The sequence below is a fragment of the Canis lupus genome, chromosome 18 (assembly GCF_011100685.1).
Source record: "Canis lupus familiaris isolate Mischka breed German Shepherd chromosome 18, alternate assembly UU_Cfam_GSD_1.0, whole genome shotgun sequence".
NCBI classification, from domain to species: domain Eukaryota; kingdom Metazoa; phylum Chordata; class Mammalia; order Carnivora; family Canidae; genus Canis; species Canis lupus.
This window is the reverse complement of record NC_049239.1, coordinates 15083897-15100075: the sequence shown is the minus strand read 5'-3', so window position 1 is coordinate 15100075 and position 16179 is coordinate 15083897. Positions and strand designations below refer to the sequence as shown.

At 45.9% G+C, this 16179-nt stretch overlaps 1 protein-coding gene across 14 annotated transcripts in view; it reads right to left on the bottom strand.

The window, feature by feature from the left end:
- ATXN7L1 (ataxin 7 like 1) overlaps window positions 1-16179 on the bottom strand; it is a 245328-nt gene that overhangs the window by 12390 nt on the left and 216759 nt on the right. For 12 of the 14 annotated variants that reach the window (XR_005373183.1, XM_038562722.1, XM_038562723.1 and 9 more), the window contains 3 exons: window positions 5091-5283; window positions 1853-1974; window positions 134-439 (listed from right to left, as the gene is read on the bottom strand). Coding sequence is in view for 13 of the 14 variants with exons in the window: in XM_038562722.1 (XP_038418650.1) it covers window positions 134-439; window positions 1853-1974; window positions 5091-5283 (621 nt within the window). In the remaining variant the exon portion in view is untranslated. The remainder of the gene's footprint in view (window positions 1-133; window positions 440-1852; window positions 1975-5090; window positions 5284-16179) is intronic. The other 2 variants (XM_038562725.1, XM_038562726.1) reach the window with 1 other exon arrangement.

The window sequence follows — 16179 nt, the reverse complement described above, 5'->3', positions numbered from 1 at the left end:
CCAAGGGCTGTGCCCTGGCTTCGCCCCTGCACGCTGGCCTAGGGAAGTCCCGTACAACAGCCCGCGGATGCGAATAAATTACTGACAGTGCCCAGCCTCCCCTGCCAGCTGGCATGGAGATCCAGATGCTGACCTGGCTGCAAGAGAATACTGTGTTGGCGTCTCCTGATGCAGAGTTAAATGCTTGTTAAAGAAAAAAGAGTCTTGGCCGTTCCTTTTCTTCCTAATGTCTTCCACGCCCCCATCGGCTGCCATCCCTCCAGGTTCGGGCCCGTCGGGGCCTGGGGTTTGGGCAGCGAGGCTGAGAGGGCAGCGGGGCGCTACGCTCTCCAGAGTTGACACCCAGGCAGCCCCAATGTTGCTCAGTGACAGCAGATTGGTTAGGCAAGTCCTGAAAAGGGGGGAGGGACCTGACGCCCTGGGGCTCGGGTTTCTGTGCCTGAGGAGGAAAGGAATATGGAGCTTGAGCCGACAGGACACCAGGTAGCGAAATACAGATCAACACATTCCTTCCACGTGTCCGGGTTTACACCTTGCGCCACGCAGGAGAGCAAAGGGCTGCGAGGACCCCGGGGCCGGCTGCCAGCGTGGGGAGCGAGCGCACCAGGTTCAGTCACCGAACCACCAGGAACGCGGGCCCCCCGCGTGCAGCGCCCGATTGTGGCGGCGGGGATCGGACACGGGCACACGACCGAGGGCGCCCTTCTGACACACTGAGCTGTCGCTTCAGTGAGAAGAAACGATAAGCTTCTCTTGTGGCCCTTTCCTGCCCCGTGGTGAAGTGTCAGCGTGCGGCCCCCGTGGGGCTTGCTCCTGCTAAGTTCGGGGCCAGAGGCTCTCTGGGCATCGCAGGGATAAGGGGCTGGGGTTCCACGGGGGCTGGGAGGGGGGCCCGCTGCGGACTCTGTCCCGTGTACGCCCACGGCAGCCTCTCATCCTCAGGAATGCCCTCCCGCCTTCCCGGGCTGCCCTGCGTGGGGTGAGGGGGCTTCCTCAGCCGGCCGGGCCCTGACCCGAGGGGTCCACGACTCTAATGGATTCTGATGTCCTTAAAAGCTCACCTTTGTGGGAGTGGGTGGGTGGGTGGGGGGAGTGCCCGCAGGGCTGGCCGAGCGTTACCGAGTGGCCAGCACGCAAGGCCCCGTGGCTGTGGTCGGAGAGGGGTCTAGCTGGGTGCTCTTTCACCAGGGCATCCGCCTAAGGCAGGAAGCTTTCTTCCCTTTTTCCACATCTCTTACTAGGATGTGAGTACACTGGGAGGTGTTGGGGAAGAAAGGGGGTGTCAGAGGAATGGAACGTAAGCTGGAGTTGAGGGTGGAGAGAGGTACAGGGAGAGGGCAGGAGAGAGCTCTAGTGAGGTGGGAAGGGCCAAAGACAAGCTTAACCAACTTTAAACAGCACTCAGGATCCGCCCTGTTGGCCGCTGTACATAGTTTTTCACAGGACACTGCACCGTTAGAAATGGGTCCATGACCATCGTGAAATGTCTAGTATCGACACTGTAGCATTAACATCACAAACAGAGGCATATTCTTAGGATCCGTAGGTGTTCTTAGTCATAGCAAAAAGGCCCTTTAATACTCTTACATAAACAAGATCTTATCTAATGCCTTTTTCACTTAGTTTAGAAGATTACCAACACAAACATGATCTCCAAAGACGACAAGGCACACCTTGTACGTGTGTCTGAGAGCCATTAAGAAGACCTGGCATTTCAGAATTAACCACGGATCCTGATTTCCGAATCATTTTGTTCTATGAAAAGCCAACTACCACGTTCATCCAGAAAGCTAGGGCGCAGACAGTCGTGGGGCAGCTCTGAGCAAATATTGCACAAAAATGGCTCACTTACTTCCACATCTGTGAATTCAAGTGTTTTTCTACCATGGAGTTTAGTGCGAATCGAAAACGATCCCATCTTCTATCAAACACATAGTACCCGCGTCCCATGAGGCGACTCCCGAATGAGCAAAACTGTGAGGGAAAAGACATTTTAATTTTGATTACAGGTTAATAAGCTAATATAAACCATGCAGAGAAAAATAACATTTGCACAAAAACACACAGGGGTACAATTTTACTCAAAATAAAGAAGCAAATAGTGCTGAAGCCAAAAATATTTCTGTGGCGCTTTCGTCTGCGCTCTGGATTCTCTGCGGAACCTCGTGTGAGGACTCGACAGTAGTGACATTCAATTTTCCGTGGCACCGAGGGCTACGTTCTCTACACCCGGGATCGAGCCAGTATTTTTGGTTCAAAACAAACAAACAAACAAAGACAAGCCAACGACAACCAGCAGGCGGCATGATTTTTCGGCCCAGCCGGCTTATGGTGTATCATCCATCTTCTCTGGGGACTCGCGGTCCCCTGCTTGTCATTACAGTAAGGGACACTGCTTGTACCGGTGCAGTCCTCGACTGGCCAGAGCTTTCCTGTCCATTGTCACCAGGGCCACTTGACTTCCAAGGAGGCTATGCGCTCCTTCCTTCCCCAGTCCTGACCTCATGCCCACCTCTCTTGTAGGCTGCCCTGCGACACGTCACCGCCTCCACGCTTCCATTCATGCTGTTCCCTCCAGTTGCCCTCTCCTTCCCCCTTCTCTTGAAGTCCCAATTCTCTGCTCCCTGAGCGCCCTCGTCAAGATTCTCATTTCCACTGGCCCTTATTTGAGCAACCTCGTCCCTCGGAGCTCCCTCTGCACAGCTCCCGCATGCTGTGTTACATTTCACCTTGAAATCACTACATGGCTCTTTTATGTTCTATATAAATAACGTCTATGTGCCTCACTTGATTATAAATGTATAAAGCCTGGAAACCTCATCCTCTTCTCCCTCCTCAGTGTGAGGGCGGTAGGGATTTGGGCTAACGAATGGATTGGAGAGACAAAGTCCTACAAAATGTTTAAAGATGGGGGATCCCTGGGTGGCTCAGCTTTATGGCCTGCCTCTGGCCCAGGGTGTGATCCTAGAGTCCTGGGATTGAGTCCCACATCAGGCTCCCTACATGGAGCCTGCTTCTCCCTCTGCCTGTGTCTCTGCCTCTCTCTCTCTCTGTCTCTCATGAATAAATTATAAATTCTTTAAAAAATAAAAAAATAAAAAATAAAACATATGGCTGAAATATGAGCAGTATGATGTTTAATGGACATCACTGGATTATGATGTTAGGGCAACCAGAAGGCCAGCAGACAGAAATCCAAGAGGCGACCTCCGAGAAGGTGACATTTGGCTGGTCGAGAGCTTGGGCGAGTCTGCATAAGACTCTATAACTCAAATACAGCTTCTCCCCCCTTCCCCCAGACCTCCCAGCGGCTCCCTGGCCTCCATCCCAGACACAGCGCTGGGTTTGGCGCTCTTTCCACAAACGCTTCCTGGAACCAGCCTTTGGAACACTTCTTAGGGAGGAAATGCAAGACCTTCCCTTTGTTTTGTTTCTGCTTATGTTTTGGGGGCTTTGCATTAAAATTCTGTCTCCCGTCAAATCTGGTACCCTTGATGAAAAACTCTTTTCCTGCACTTTCATATCAAGTGCTTATGGATGGAGCAGGAAAATATATAAAGGGGATTCTCCAATGTGGAAGCTGGTCCCCAGCAGCCTGTGGGAGCTGTTTCAGGTCTAGACATCTTTTCTTCCTTCATTCCTGTTGCTAAAGACACCCTGAATGACCGTTCATTACAAAAAATGATTTACTGTATCAATTGACCATGAGAAAAAGGACAGAGCAAAGAAACAATCCACGGGCTTTCCATTTAAATCAGCAAACATTAAGGGCATACAAATCTGCCATGCCCGGGGTTGAGCTAATCCACTGTAGCCTGGCAGCTTGTCATTTGAACAAATATCCCATGCTCTGGAGTCTGGCCTTCTGGTAGAGTCCAATTTCTCTTTTAGACTTGGAACCTGGGAGCTCCCTATTGTCCCTGCTACCTAGGTCTCCAATTCAATACAGATGCAAGGTCACACGCCTAAGAGGCTCCTGCTCCTGTTCTCTGTTGCACACGGTGCCTTCAATAGAGCTGTAGATCTTCGCGGCACCGGCCACCGAGGCAGACCTCACGGGTTGCCAGTCACATCAGCCGTCATCCCGCCCATACTTCTCGCCACCTTTTCCTGGCTAATGGCGCTGCACTTCTGTGCTCTACACCCAGTGTGGGGCTTGAATTCACAACCCCGAGCTCAAGAGTCACACGCTCTACCGATGGAGCCAGCCAGGCGCCCCGGTGCGGATTGATGATACCTATACAGCCCATGACAGCCATGGGGCAGTCAACGGTAACCTTGCAGGGCTCAAGCCGGGACCACAGCAAACCGGCCGTGGGGTCCCACATTCCAGGCCCCCCTGAATTCGACTCCGCGATGGTGGCATCAGGCAGTCAGTCCCTTCTTAAGTGCTTGTAGGGCAAACATAAACAAGCCTTTAGCTCATGCCTCCTTAGATTTCCCACTTCGATTTCAGTGACCTTCTGAGCTGTCAAAAGTGGACTCTTTCAAGGAATTGGGAAGGAATTGTACCTTTTTGTTAATCAGCAATCATGCTGATGTGAAATACTTCCTCCTCTCCGCTCTTCAACGCGCGCGCGCACACACACACACTCTCTCTCTCTCTCAGTTCTGGGACCATATGGTCGCACTTACTAATAACAATAAAACTCAGAATCAATAGGGGAGAAAAGCAGCTCGGGCTGGCACCTGGCACACCACTAGGACAGGCGGCCTCCAAGGCAGGTGAGCTAGACACACTCTGGAATCAGAGGCTCCGTATTTAGACGGGCGAGGCCGCAAGGGCAGCTCCCCAGGGCACGTATATAAATACCACTTCTCAGGCGTGCTCGCTTCAAGGTGGACCACGGGTACTCAGGTGCTTAAAGGCTTACAGCCAGTAGGGAGCCCTGCCCTTTCCTTCCGTGATTTTCAGGGGTGATTCGAAGGTAATCATTCAACCTCGGGGTGAAGCTTTCTAGAGAACACCGTTCTGTTCTGGCAGCCTCTCCCAGGAAAGCGTGCTGCCCCACGCGATCACTAAGTGCCACTAAGTGCCGCAGAGCGCTGGGGGAGGGGAGGGACGCACGGGTGGACACACGGTGGCCTACCGCAAGAGGTCTGGGGTGGTGGGTAGAGAAATGACAGTCTAACTTCTCGGGTTCGTCAGCACCGTCCATCTCCCCTTCATCACTCGACAGTCGGCTGGTGAGGTCACCTCCAGCTGGGGGCAGGGGAGGTTCCGGGGTGTAGCCACTGTGGTTTGAAGATGTGCTGCTGCTGATGCTATTTGCAGATGATGGTCTAAGGGCAAGAGAGAACGGACAGAGTGAACTTTCTGTCTGAGGGAGGAAGACCCACGCTGTTTAAGGGAGCTCGGCAGGGGGGCCGAGTCGCTTTCTCTATACACCAAGGAAGGCAGGGCAGTGGCCTATGTACAGCAGGGAAGGATTCAGGCTGAGATCAGGCCCTGCCCTGCTTAAGTCCAGGCACCAGGGAAAACTTCAACAGTGTAAGTGGAATTTAAGATACAGCAATAGAGAATTAACTTGAAACTAGTCTTCTGATGAATTCAGTTATCTATCTGCATGTAAGTAATTTGTACTCGCCAGCTAGTTGCTTCTTTCTGAAAGTGGGATCTGACAAGATCAACCAAGTAAACAACTTCAAAACAGTTACCAAAATATCTGTCATGATGGAAGATGCCCCTACACTTGTTTTCTGGCAACTAGAGCTTTATGAGGCTGTTATCGCATTGGTATGAAAAAAAGGTTTTGTCCCAGTGATGGAGCACAGTCTCTTACTCCACAGCCAAATCTCTTTTTCCCTTTTTCCTTTTTTTTAAAGTAAGTTCTACACCCAACGTGGGGCTTGAACTCCCGACCCTGAGAACAAGAGTTGCACGCTTCACTGACCGAGCCAGCCAGGTGCCTCCAGATGTGACCAAGACAGTCAGGCACCCCCCCCACCTCCTCCGATGTGTTTTTCTTCTTTCTTTCTTTTCTTCTTTCTTTCTTTCTTTCTTTCTTTCTTTCTTTCTTTCTTTCTTTCTTTCTTTCTTTCTTCTTTCTTTATTTCTTTCTTCTTATTTCTTCTTCTTTCTTCTTTCTTTCTTTCTTTCTGTCTCTTCTTTCTTTCTTTCTTTCTTTCTTTCTTTCTTTCTCTCTCTCTCTCTTTCTTTCTTTCTTTCTTTTCTTTTTTAAGATTTTATTTGAGAGAGAGCAGCGTGAGAGAGAGAGAGAGAGAGAGAGAGAGAGAATGCAGGAGCAAGGGGAGGGGCAGAGGGAGAGGGAGAAGCAGACTCCCCGCTGAGCAGGGAGCCCAATGCGGGCTTGATCGTAGGACCTTGGAACCATGACCTGGGCCAAAGGCAGACGCTTAACCGACTGAGCCACCCAGGTGTTCCAGATGTGTTTCTTAATGTCAAGCCCCATATGTAGTTTAATTGTACCTTCTGAGGATGAATGTTTCCACTTAACTTTTGACAAGCCACTAGAACGAGAGGCTGGCATGGTTGGTGCTGAAGAATTACGTTTCTCAATGAACGAGTGCAGGAGTTCCTTGTGTATAAACAGTCCAGCAGATCTCACCTTGATGAAGGCTAAGCTTACAGAAAAGCAATGTCACAGTAAGAAGCACCACATGCTTCATGAGCCGCAAAAAACCAAACACATCAGCAAAAGAATTAGAAGAGGAATAGTCAAAGTTAGTTAGCAGTTGTTTTTCCTGCTTCTCCACTTTCATCAGGTGATTGACCAGGGAGAAATATAGGGAGAAAAAGAAGTTCAGGAGAAAAAAAAAATAAGATCCTTAAAAAACAAAACAAAACAAAACAGTTTTCTGCATGCTGCTTTAAGAACTGTCTCTTCAAGGAGCATGAAGCAGCACTGTTGATTTTTTCTCTTCTCCCTTGTTTTCACTCTCAATTCTTTCCAGGTGTCCTATAGCTGAGTTCAAATCAGATCCACAGTCATTTATTTTATTTTATTTTTTAAAATTTTATTTATATATTTCAGAGAGAGAGAGAGACAGCGTGCACCAAAGCATGAGCAAGGGGAGTGGTAGAGGAAGAAGACTCTCCACTGAGCAGGGAGCCTGACATCGGGCTCGAGTCCAGGACCCTGAGATCATGGCCTGAGCCGAAGGTAGACGCTTAACCAACTGAGCCACCCAGGTGCCCCAGCAGAGACATTTAAAAGCAAAGCCACAGGGCAGCCCAGGTGGCTCAGCGGTTTAGTGCCGCCTTCAGCCCAGGGCGTGATCCTGGAGATCCGGGATCGAGTCCCACGTCAGGCTCCCTGCATGGAGCCTGCTTCTCCCTCTGCCTGTGTCTCTGCCTCTCCTCTCTCTGTGTGTGTTTTCCTCATGAATAAATAAATAAAATCTTAAAAAAATAATAAAAGCAAAGCCACAAAGGTGGAAACAACCCAAATGTCCATCAATAAATAGACGAATGGATAAAACATAATATGGTATATCCACACAATGGAATATTAGTTAAGTCTTAAAAAGAAAGGAAATCCGTACACACACTATAACACACAGACGAACCTTGAGGACAAGATACCCAGTGAAAGAAGCCAGTCACAAAGGAGAAATATTGTATGAATTCCACTTATGTGAGGTGCCCAGAGTAATTATATAGAGACCGAAAGTAGAATGGTGGTTACCAGGTATTGGGGATGGGGAATGGGATATTAGTGTTTAAGGGGTGCAGCATTTCAGTAGGAGATGATAGAAAGTTCTGGGGATGGATGGGATCTGGTCGCGCCACAATGTGAATGTACTTATGCCAAGCACCAGTACACTTAGAAATGGTTAAAATGGTAAATTTTACATTATGTATATTTTGCCACAAAAAAAACCACCCCTGCAAACCAAAAACAAGGCCACAGGTAGTTTTTCAGTGTTACTACGAGAACTGTTGGTGTGACAATTTGTTATTGACTATCACCTTCCTATATTTATGAAAACGAAGAGGCCATTCATTCTGTATGTTCAAAGTGCATAGTCCAGAAAACACATCACCGCAGGTACATTCCCGATACCTTCTCTCCTGTATCAGAAGGGGCGACAACATCATCGCCTATTTACAGCTGAATACCCAAACAGTGAAACAATTTTCCTAATGCTGAAACATATAAAGAAAGAAAATGACATCCATAATCCTGCCACTCAAGATCAAGTGCTATTACCATTTTGATTTATATCCTTCCAGATTTCTCTACTCTGCATACACGGGCACATGCAGTTTTAAGCAAGAACTGGATCACACTGTACATACTATTTTGAGACATGCTTATTTTTTTAAGCCTAGTGATATTGTAGAGATCTTTCTATGTGTCAAATTATATCAACATTTTAAATATTCCCCAATATTCTATAGTGTGGATATATCATAACTGACCTAACTAATCTACTGATAGACATTTGCATTGTTTCCAAAATTTCTAGCAGGCTCATTTTGAGGTCTTCCCCATGGTGATAGGCCCTCCTTGTGCTACAGGAGAGAAAAGTGAGCTGGATTTTGTTAAGTGTGATTAATAGTATTTTGGTTATACAGGAAGATATCTTTACTTTTTAAAGATGCATTTGGAAATCTTTAGAAGTGAAGTGCCATGATAGCTGCAATTTACTTCAAAATGTATTATCAGAAAATGTAGATCAAGTAAATAGAATTGCCAAGTATTAATATTACAGCTGTTAAAACTAGGTATGCATGTGCTCATTTTATTATTCTTTCTACTTTTCCATAGATGGAGAAAATTTCATAACAAAAAGTAAAAAAACACACAAACACACACACACACACACACACACACACAAAACGAAAAAAACCACACCCAAAACAGAAATAGAACAGAAAGTGAGCTAGTAGTACAGATATGTGTAAGGAAAGTAGCTGAAGAACTTCCTGTTACATGGGCCACATGGAATGGACATGCTTATCTCCTCATCCAAAACACTATTAAAATCACAGTAAAGAGATTTAAAAAAAAAGACATGGTCTGGAAGAACAAAGAGATTGGCAGAGATATAGCGATCCTCCTGATGATTACTTCCCAGCCTCCATTTAACCCCTAAACCAATAATGGAAATCTCATTTATCTTGCTAATGATTGGTTTGGAAAGGAGTGTGAGAAATACGTAAAAAGTTTTTTCTAGGGGGAGGTTGCAAAGATTTTCCTCACTTTTAAAATGAGACATAAGGAAAAAGCGGTCTCCACCTTCTTCTGGATATCCCTGGAAGTGTGGCAGCCACCTTGCTATAAACTTTGAAGATGAAAATAGAAGGCAGAAGAGGATGGAGTAAAAGAAAGACAGAGAATGAGAGCTGATTCCTCATCTTTGGGGAGTGGTGCCCTTTCACCTCTGGACTTCTTGTCATGTGTGATAAGACAATTTTTAATTTAAGCATTTAGTAAGACCAGGTTTTCTGCTACTTGCACCTGAAGCATCCCAATTGATACAGTGTGAACATGAGACGTGAACATACTTTCAGAAGATAGAATGTCTCTGGAGAAGTGTTCATTGCAGGGCAAGTTACCACAGAACCTCTGAGAAATAGGGCACCTGGAGCCACTTCGAGCTGCAAAGGTCATGGGTCATGTGAGGGCTAAACCTAGTGGGAAAGTTGAAAGTCTTCCTGTGTGGTAGCTGGACCTACAGGTCAACACTACGACCTCACATGACCAGATGACTCCCATTGCTCCTGCCAGGACCCACCCCTTCTAATCCAACAAGAGAACAAAGGTTTACTCTCCAGAAAACTGGAGAGATCCCATTAAATAAGGGGCTGCCAGGCTCAGCAGAGATCAGGTGAGAGGCACAGGGCGGGAAACAAGGTAAGCATGGGCTCTCTCTAGTCAAATCCTTAGTGGGCACTCCTAGAATGCCTATCACCAGGCACATCACCAGGGAGGAGTCTTATCCCGAGAAATGGAATGGCCCCAGAGAAAAGGCTTCCAGATCTTGCCTTCAGGAACCCTCCAAAATAGGCTGATTGGTGACCTGATGACCTTTTTGTTCACAGTCCCACACAAAGACTTCCAATCAGCCGGTTAACGCTTCTCTTCTATTTACTCTTTTTATTTTTATTTTTAAAGATTTCATTATTTATTTGAGAAAGAGAGGGAGAGGAAGAAGCAGACTCCCCTCCCTCCCCCAGGTGGAGCTTGATCCCAGGACCCAGAGATCATGACATGAGCTGAAGACGCTTAACTGACTAAGCTACCCAGGCGCCTTGGTGCTTCTAAGTGTGAATGGTTAGGCATCACCAAACATTCCTGGAACATCTCCATCATGAGACTGACCAGCCAAACATCAAATGCATGAACACACACGAAAGAAACAAAGATAATGAAGCAAAGAGGAAAAACCTAAAAAACCTGTGTTAAAGATACTAGGATGGTATTATCTCTGCAAAATGATAATATCTTGTAGGATATTATTAAGAAGCAATTATAAGGGTTCCTGGGTGGCTCAGTCAGCTAAACATCCAACTCTTGGTTTTGGCTTAGGTCATGATCTCAGGGTCTTGAGATCAAGCCCTCATGGGGCTCCTGGTTTAGTGAGGAGTCTGCTTGAGATTCTCTCCCTCTCCTTCTGCCCTTCTCCTCACAGGAGCTCTTGCACTCTCTCTCTCAAATAAGTAAGTAAGTAAGTAAGTAAGTAAGTAAGTAAATAAATCTTCAAAAAGGAAGCAATTGCAAGAAGTTCTTTATATCTAAGAACCATATCCTAAAGATCTAAAAAAGTTAATCATAAATTGGTTATTTCATATACAGCTTTGAAGGTAAAATGGAAGAAAATCTTTTAGAAAGTATAACAAGAGATTAAGAGAATAAGAGAAAATAGGAGAAGAGAAGTAATAAGAGAATGAAAAGATCAAAGTAAAAGGTCCAACATCCAACTAATGGGAGGTCAATACAAAGAATAAAGACGATAGTGGGGAGAAAATTAGCCAAGATGTAAGATACAAAATTATCCCTGAAACAGGTATTCATAGACTGAATGAATCTGCTAAGTACCCAGTACTATGAATGAAAAAAGACCCATATTGAGTGATCCCTGTGAAACTTCAGAGCCCTGGGTGTTAGAGATTAAAAACGGATCATATGCAAAGAGAATATCAGACTTTCCAATAAAAGGAAAGCCAATAAAAAATGTCTTCATAATTCCATAGGGAAATGATTTTTGGGATGCCTGGGTGGCTCAGTGGTTGAGCGTCTGCCTTCAGCTCAGGTCGTGATCTCAGGGTCTGGGATTGAGTCCTGCATAGGGCTCCCCGCAGGAAGCCTGCTTCTCTCTCTGCCTATGTCTCTATCTCTGTGTCTCTCATGAATAAATAAAATAAAATCTTAAAAAAAGGGAAATGATTTTCAATCCAGCTATATACTCAGATTATCAATTAAGTGTAAAGATAGAATAAAAACATTTTCAGGTGTGTAAGGGTTCTAAAAATTGAACCCCTTTGTACCTTTTCACAGGAAGCTGATGGAGGACATACTCCATCAGAATAAAAGAGCAAACCAAGAGAGAGGGAGGCACTGGGATCCAGGGAACAGGTACTCTAACACAGAGTGGGTAAAGTGATCCCCCAGGATGGCAGGAACTCCTGTTTTTCATTCTAAGTCTTTTGGTTCTTTCGACTTTTGAACCATGTGTCCATTTCACTTTGATTTTAAAAAAAAAGTTTAATCAAGGAAAAAAGAAAAAAATGGCTGAAAAAATAATAAATTTTAGTTGCCAGATCAAACAGAAATGAGGGGAGGAGAATCCTACAGACTGAAGCTGAGCATGGACATTTGTGTCTAGAACAGAATGGGCTCTGAGAGCAGAGACAGAACTCTGAATTTGTTCCTTTTCAGACTTGTTTCACTCAAGATGAAAAACCAGGCATCCTCCAGGTGATAATGGAGTGGGGAATGCTTTCAAGACCTTCCAGCTCTGATGGCTGTACTCTGGGGCAGAACCTGGAGGGAAGGGGTTCGCTGTAACCAACCTGTGTCTCAGAAAAAAAAAAAAAAAAAGAAAAGAAAAAAACAAGGCCTGGAGAAGAGTGATGGGAAATGGGGCAGCTAGTCATGAGAGCATGTTGGAAGAGTCACTCGAGTTTGTAAAGCTGCCGTCCACTCCTCTGCCCTCATCATGACATCACCTGCCATTCTCCATTTGCCAGTCTGGTTTAAAGACTATGTGACAATGGTCCCTGTCCAGTTCCAGTCAGGGAAACTTAGAGAAAGTCCCCTCCTCCACCCTCTGAGGAAGCATGAGCATCAGTCTGTCTGAGTGCTTTGGGGAAGAGAACACATGGCAACCAATCTTAGCTGACTCCCTACTATGTGCTAGGCATGCATCGGACATCCTCTCATGCAACTTACTTGCTGCTATATGTCGGTGTAACTTACCTACATTTCTCAGGTAAGGGAAAGGGTGGCAAAGCTAATAAGAGTGGAAATGAGACTTGATACTATCTGTTTGACTTCAAAGGCCCCCATACTGAGAAGTGGGTGTAGGAAGAACACAGGGGCAAACATTAAGTCAAGGCTTACAGTGTAGCCATAACACTTATCCTAATGAGGCAGGAGCTGGAGTTGCTTTCACTACAGAATTATCTCTGCCTGTTTTCAGATTATCTAGAAACTTCTACCTATGCCAGTTTAAGATTCCTTGGATTTTTCCCTGTTTATTCCTTTATTCCTTTTTTATTTTTTTTTATTTTTTAAAGATTTTGTTTGGGTGCCTGGATGGCTCAGTGGTTGAGCATCTGCTTTTGGCTCAGGGTGTGATCCTGGAGTCCCGGGATTGAGTCCCGCATCGGGCTCCCTGCAGGGAGTTGGTTTCTCCCTCTGCCTATCTCTCTGTGTCTTTCATGAATAAACAAATAAAATCTTTAAAAAAAAATCTCAAGTATTTATTTGAGAGAGAGAGTGTGAGCAGAGGGCGGGGGGGCAGTGGCAGAGAGGGAGAGGGAGAGGCAGAGAATCTCAAGTAGACTCCGTGCTGGGTGCTGAGCGTGACACAGGGCTCAATCTCAGGACCCTGAGATCATGACCTGAGCCAAAACCATGAGTCAGACCCCAACCAACTGAGCCACCCAGGCACCACCATTTTCATACTTTAAGATGAGATGTGTGAGCATCGCACGAGACAGAGGGGAATGTGGCTGGATTTTGTCAGCACTGGCTTCCATGACCTATCTTTCCTCTCTCCTTCTTGGGTGCCAGACTGGCTTCTCAGAGCCTGGCTCAACCCTTTGGCCTCTTCCTCCTTTCCACAAAAGTCCTGATGGGTTTGGTTGGGCTGGTCATCCACAGCCCTTGGACTCTTTGGGGGCATGTAATAAGCTCCCCTAGAGTTGGGGCAAAGAAACAAGAGCACAGGAGTGTGTTATTCAAGAGCCCCCAGGTTGGTGAAGAGTGGCCAGGAGGATGGGCACATGGAAATCAGGTAGCACCAAGGCCTTGGATTACTCACATGGCTTTCCGTGGAGCACTACTACCACTTACTAACAGTTCGACGCCGCAGAGGCTCAGAAACATGGCTGCACTCATGTCATTGGAGAGCACGGAGCTGACGTTTGCACTTCCAACCTTTTTCCAGCCCTTGCTATTTGACTTTAACATTTCCAGCTCTAGACCTAAGTTCTTTTTTCAGGAACCCTTGACAAGAGTGGGTTGTAATTCAAGAATACGAGAACTGAAATATTTTCAAGGTTATCAAATGATACGTAAAAAATAAATTCAGACGTGCTAGCATTTCCTACAAAAAGAATTCACGATTGGGAAGGGGCTGCAATATTTTCCGTTCTTGTGTGATAAATTTTTTTGGTCAATTATAGATGATTACTGTGATTGAAATAGCTATTTATATATATTGTATGTTGCTAGTATGAAGAAAATAAATGTTGTTTTAAGTTTTACGCGAGGACATTAAATTCTGTTTTTTTTTTTCTTTTTTTAAGATTTTATTTTTAAGGGATCCCTGGGTGGCGCAGCGGTTTGGCGCCTGCCTTTGGCCTGGGGCGTGATCCTGGAGATCCGGGATCGAATCCCACGTCGGGCTCTGGGTGCATGGAGCCTGCTTCTCCCTCTGCCTACGTCTCTGCCTCTCTCTCTCTCTGTGTGACTATCATAAATAAATAAAAATTAAAAAAAAATTTAAAAAAAAGATTTTATTTTTAAGTGATCTCTGCACCCAACATGGGGCTTGAACCCATAGCACCGAGATCAAGTCACATGCTCTACCGAGCCAGCCAGCCAGGCACCCCAAGGAGGACATCAAATTTTGATTATGCTTTTTCAATCTCTGACTGTATAGGGTCTTATCCTAACTAAAATCAAGCGGAAAAGGACATTATTTCCCACAAAGTTTGGAAACTCAGCTCATATCTGAGTTTTCTGGTGCCTATATCAACCCTGAAAAGCATCCTTAACAATTATTCTGTTAGCCGACGCTTGTAATGCACTCCTCGGCCTCCTCCTTCCTTTCAGAGATAATTCTTTTTTGCTGATGAACCTCACTCTCCATCTTCCTTCTACTTCCTTAAAAGAACATAAAACCTGGCATTTCTCTATTGATACACATTCCCCTGAAAACTAAATTTAAAAAGGCTATTAAGAAGCCACTGTTAAGGGGATCCCTGGGTGGCTCAGTGGTTTGGCGCCTGCTTTAGGCCCAGGGCGTGATCCTGAAATCCCGGGATTGGGTCCCGTGTTGGGCTCCCTGCATGGAGCCTGCTTCTCCCTCTGCCTGTGTCTCTGCCTCTCTCGCTCTCTCTCTGTCTCTCATGAATGAATAAATAAAAAATCTTAAAAAAAGAAAGACACTGTTAAGCCTCCATGCCTGTTTTATTTTTTTAACGGCTGCCCCCTGGCTCCTCCCTTCAGCCAGGTAGGGTGAGAAGTGCCTCCATCAGTTAAAATCTACGGTGAACCCACAATAAAAGAGGGTCTTCAAACCAGGTTCCCTCGGAGCCCTTGGGGACGCCAAGCGGATCCCCAGGATGGGCAGGCCCTGGATACATGTGTGATGGGAGCAGAGATGAGCTGGCTTTAGGTGGAGCAAGTCTGCTTTTCTATTGGGTACCATGTAAGGCTTTGTGGGAATAAAAAAGGTCTACAGCCACAAAAAATTTTGAAAGCCAAAGCCCCTCCCAGAAATCTGGAACGGAATAGCCTGCTTAACTCAAAAGCTGAGGAAAGGTAATGAATATCCTTCACCAAATTCTGGTGTTACAGTGAGAAGTAGTTACAAAATGATCCTGCAAAATGATGTGACACCTAAGTTGGTGGCCCAATACGGCAGCGTGTATGCTGCAGGAAATGTGTGCGGGTGGTCATTCCACCTGGTGGTGTCTGCTTGAACCTGACGGTTCCCACAAAGGGACTCCGGCTATCAAACTGGATCAGGCTTGCGCCAAAGCAGGAGGCACGAGAACGTGCTAGATCTGTAACAACTGTCACCAAATAGTTGCTTTTGCTTTTAAAAATCAAGTCCTTCCCCTTTTTTTTTTTTTAATTTTAATTTTTATTTATTTATGATAGTCACAGAGAGAGAGAGAGAGAGGCAGAGACATAGGCAGAGGGAGAAGCAGGCTCCATGCACTGGGAGCCCGACGTGGGATTGCACCCTGGGCCAAAGGCAGGCGCTAACTAAACCGCTGCGCCACCCAGGGATCCCTTTCCCCTTCTTTTATAACTGTGTTCTCTTAATGCCTACTTGCTGACTGGACAATCCCCCTTTGAGATTCACGCTGTATGCATTAAAAATGATCAGATAATTCCACTGTCTGCCCTTCTCATATTTTATCATTAATGATTCCTCTTCGTGAAGTTATGGATATTTGCGTCTTATCTTCTAAACTTTGAACTCTTGAAAAGCAGGATCTAATTTCATCCATCTCTGTACTGTTGCTTGAAAGTACCTGACCTGGTACAGGCATACCTGGGAGACACCACGGGGCTGGTTCCAGACCCGCTGCCATAAAGCCAATATCGCAGTAAAGCGAATCAGATGCACTTTTTGGCTTCCTGGTGTATATAAAAGTTATATTTACCTTATACTGTGCTCTATTAAGCGTGCAATAGTATCATATCTAATGTACATGCTCTAATTAAGAAATACTTTATTGACACAGAGACCTGAAATCAGCAAATGCTGTTGGAAAAATGGCGCTGCTGGATCTGCTCGACGCCA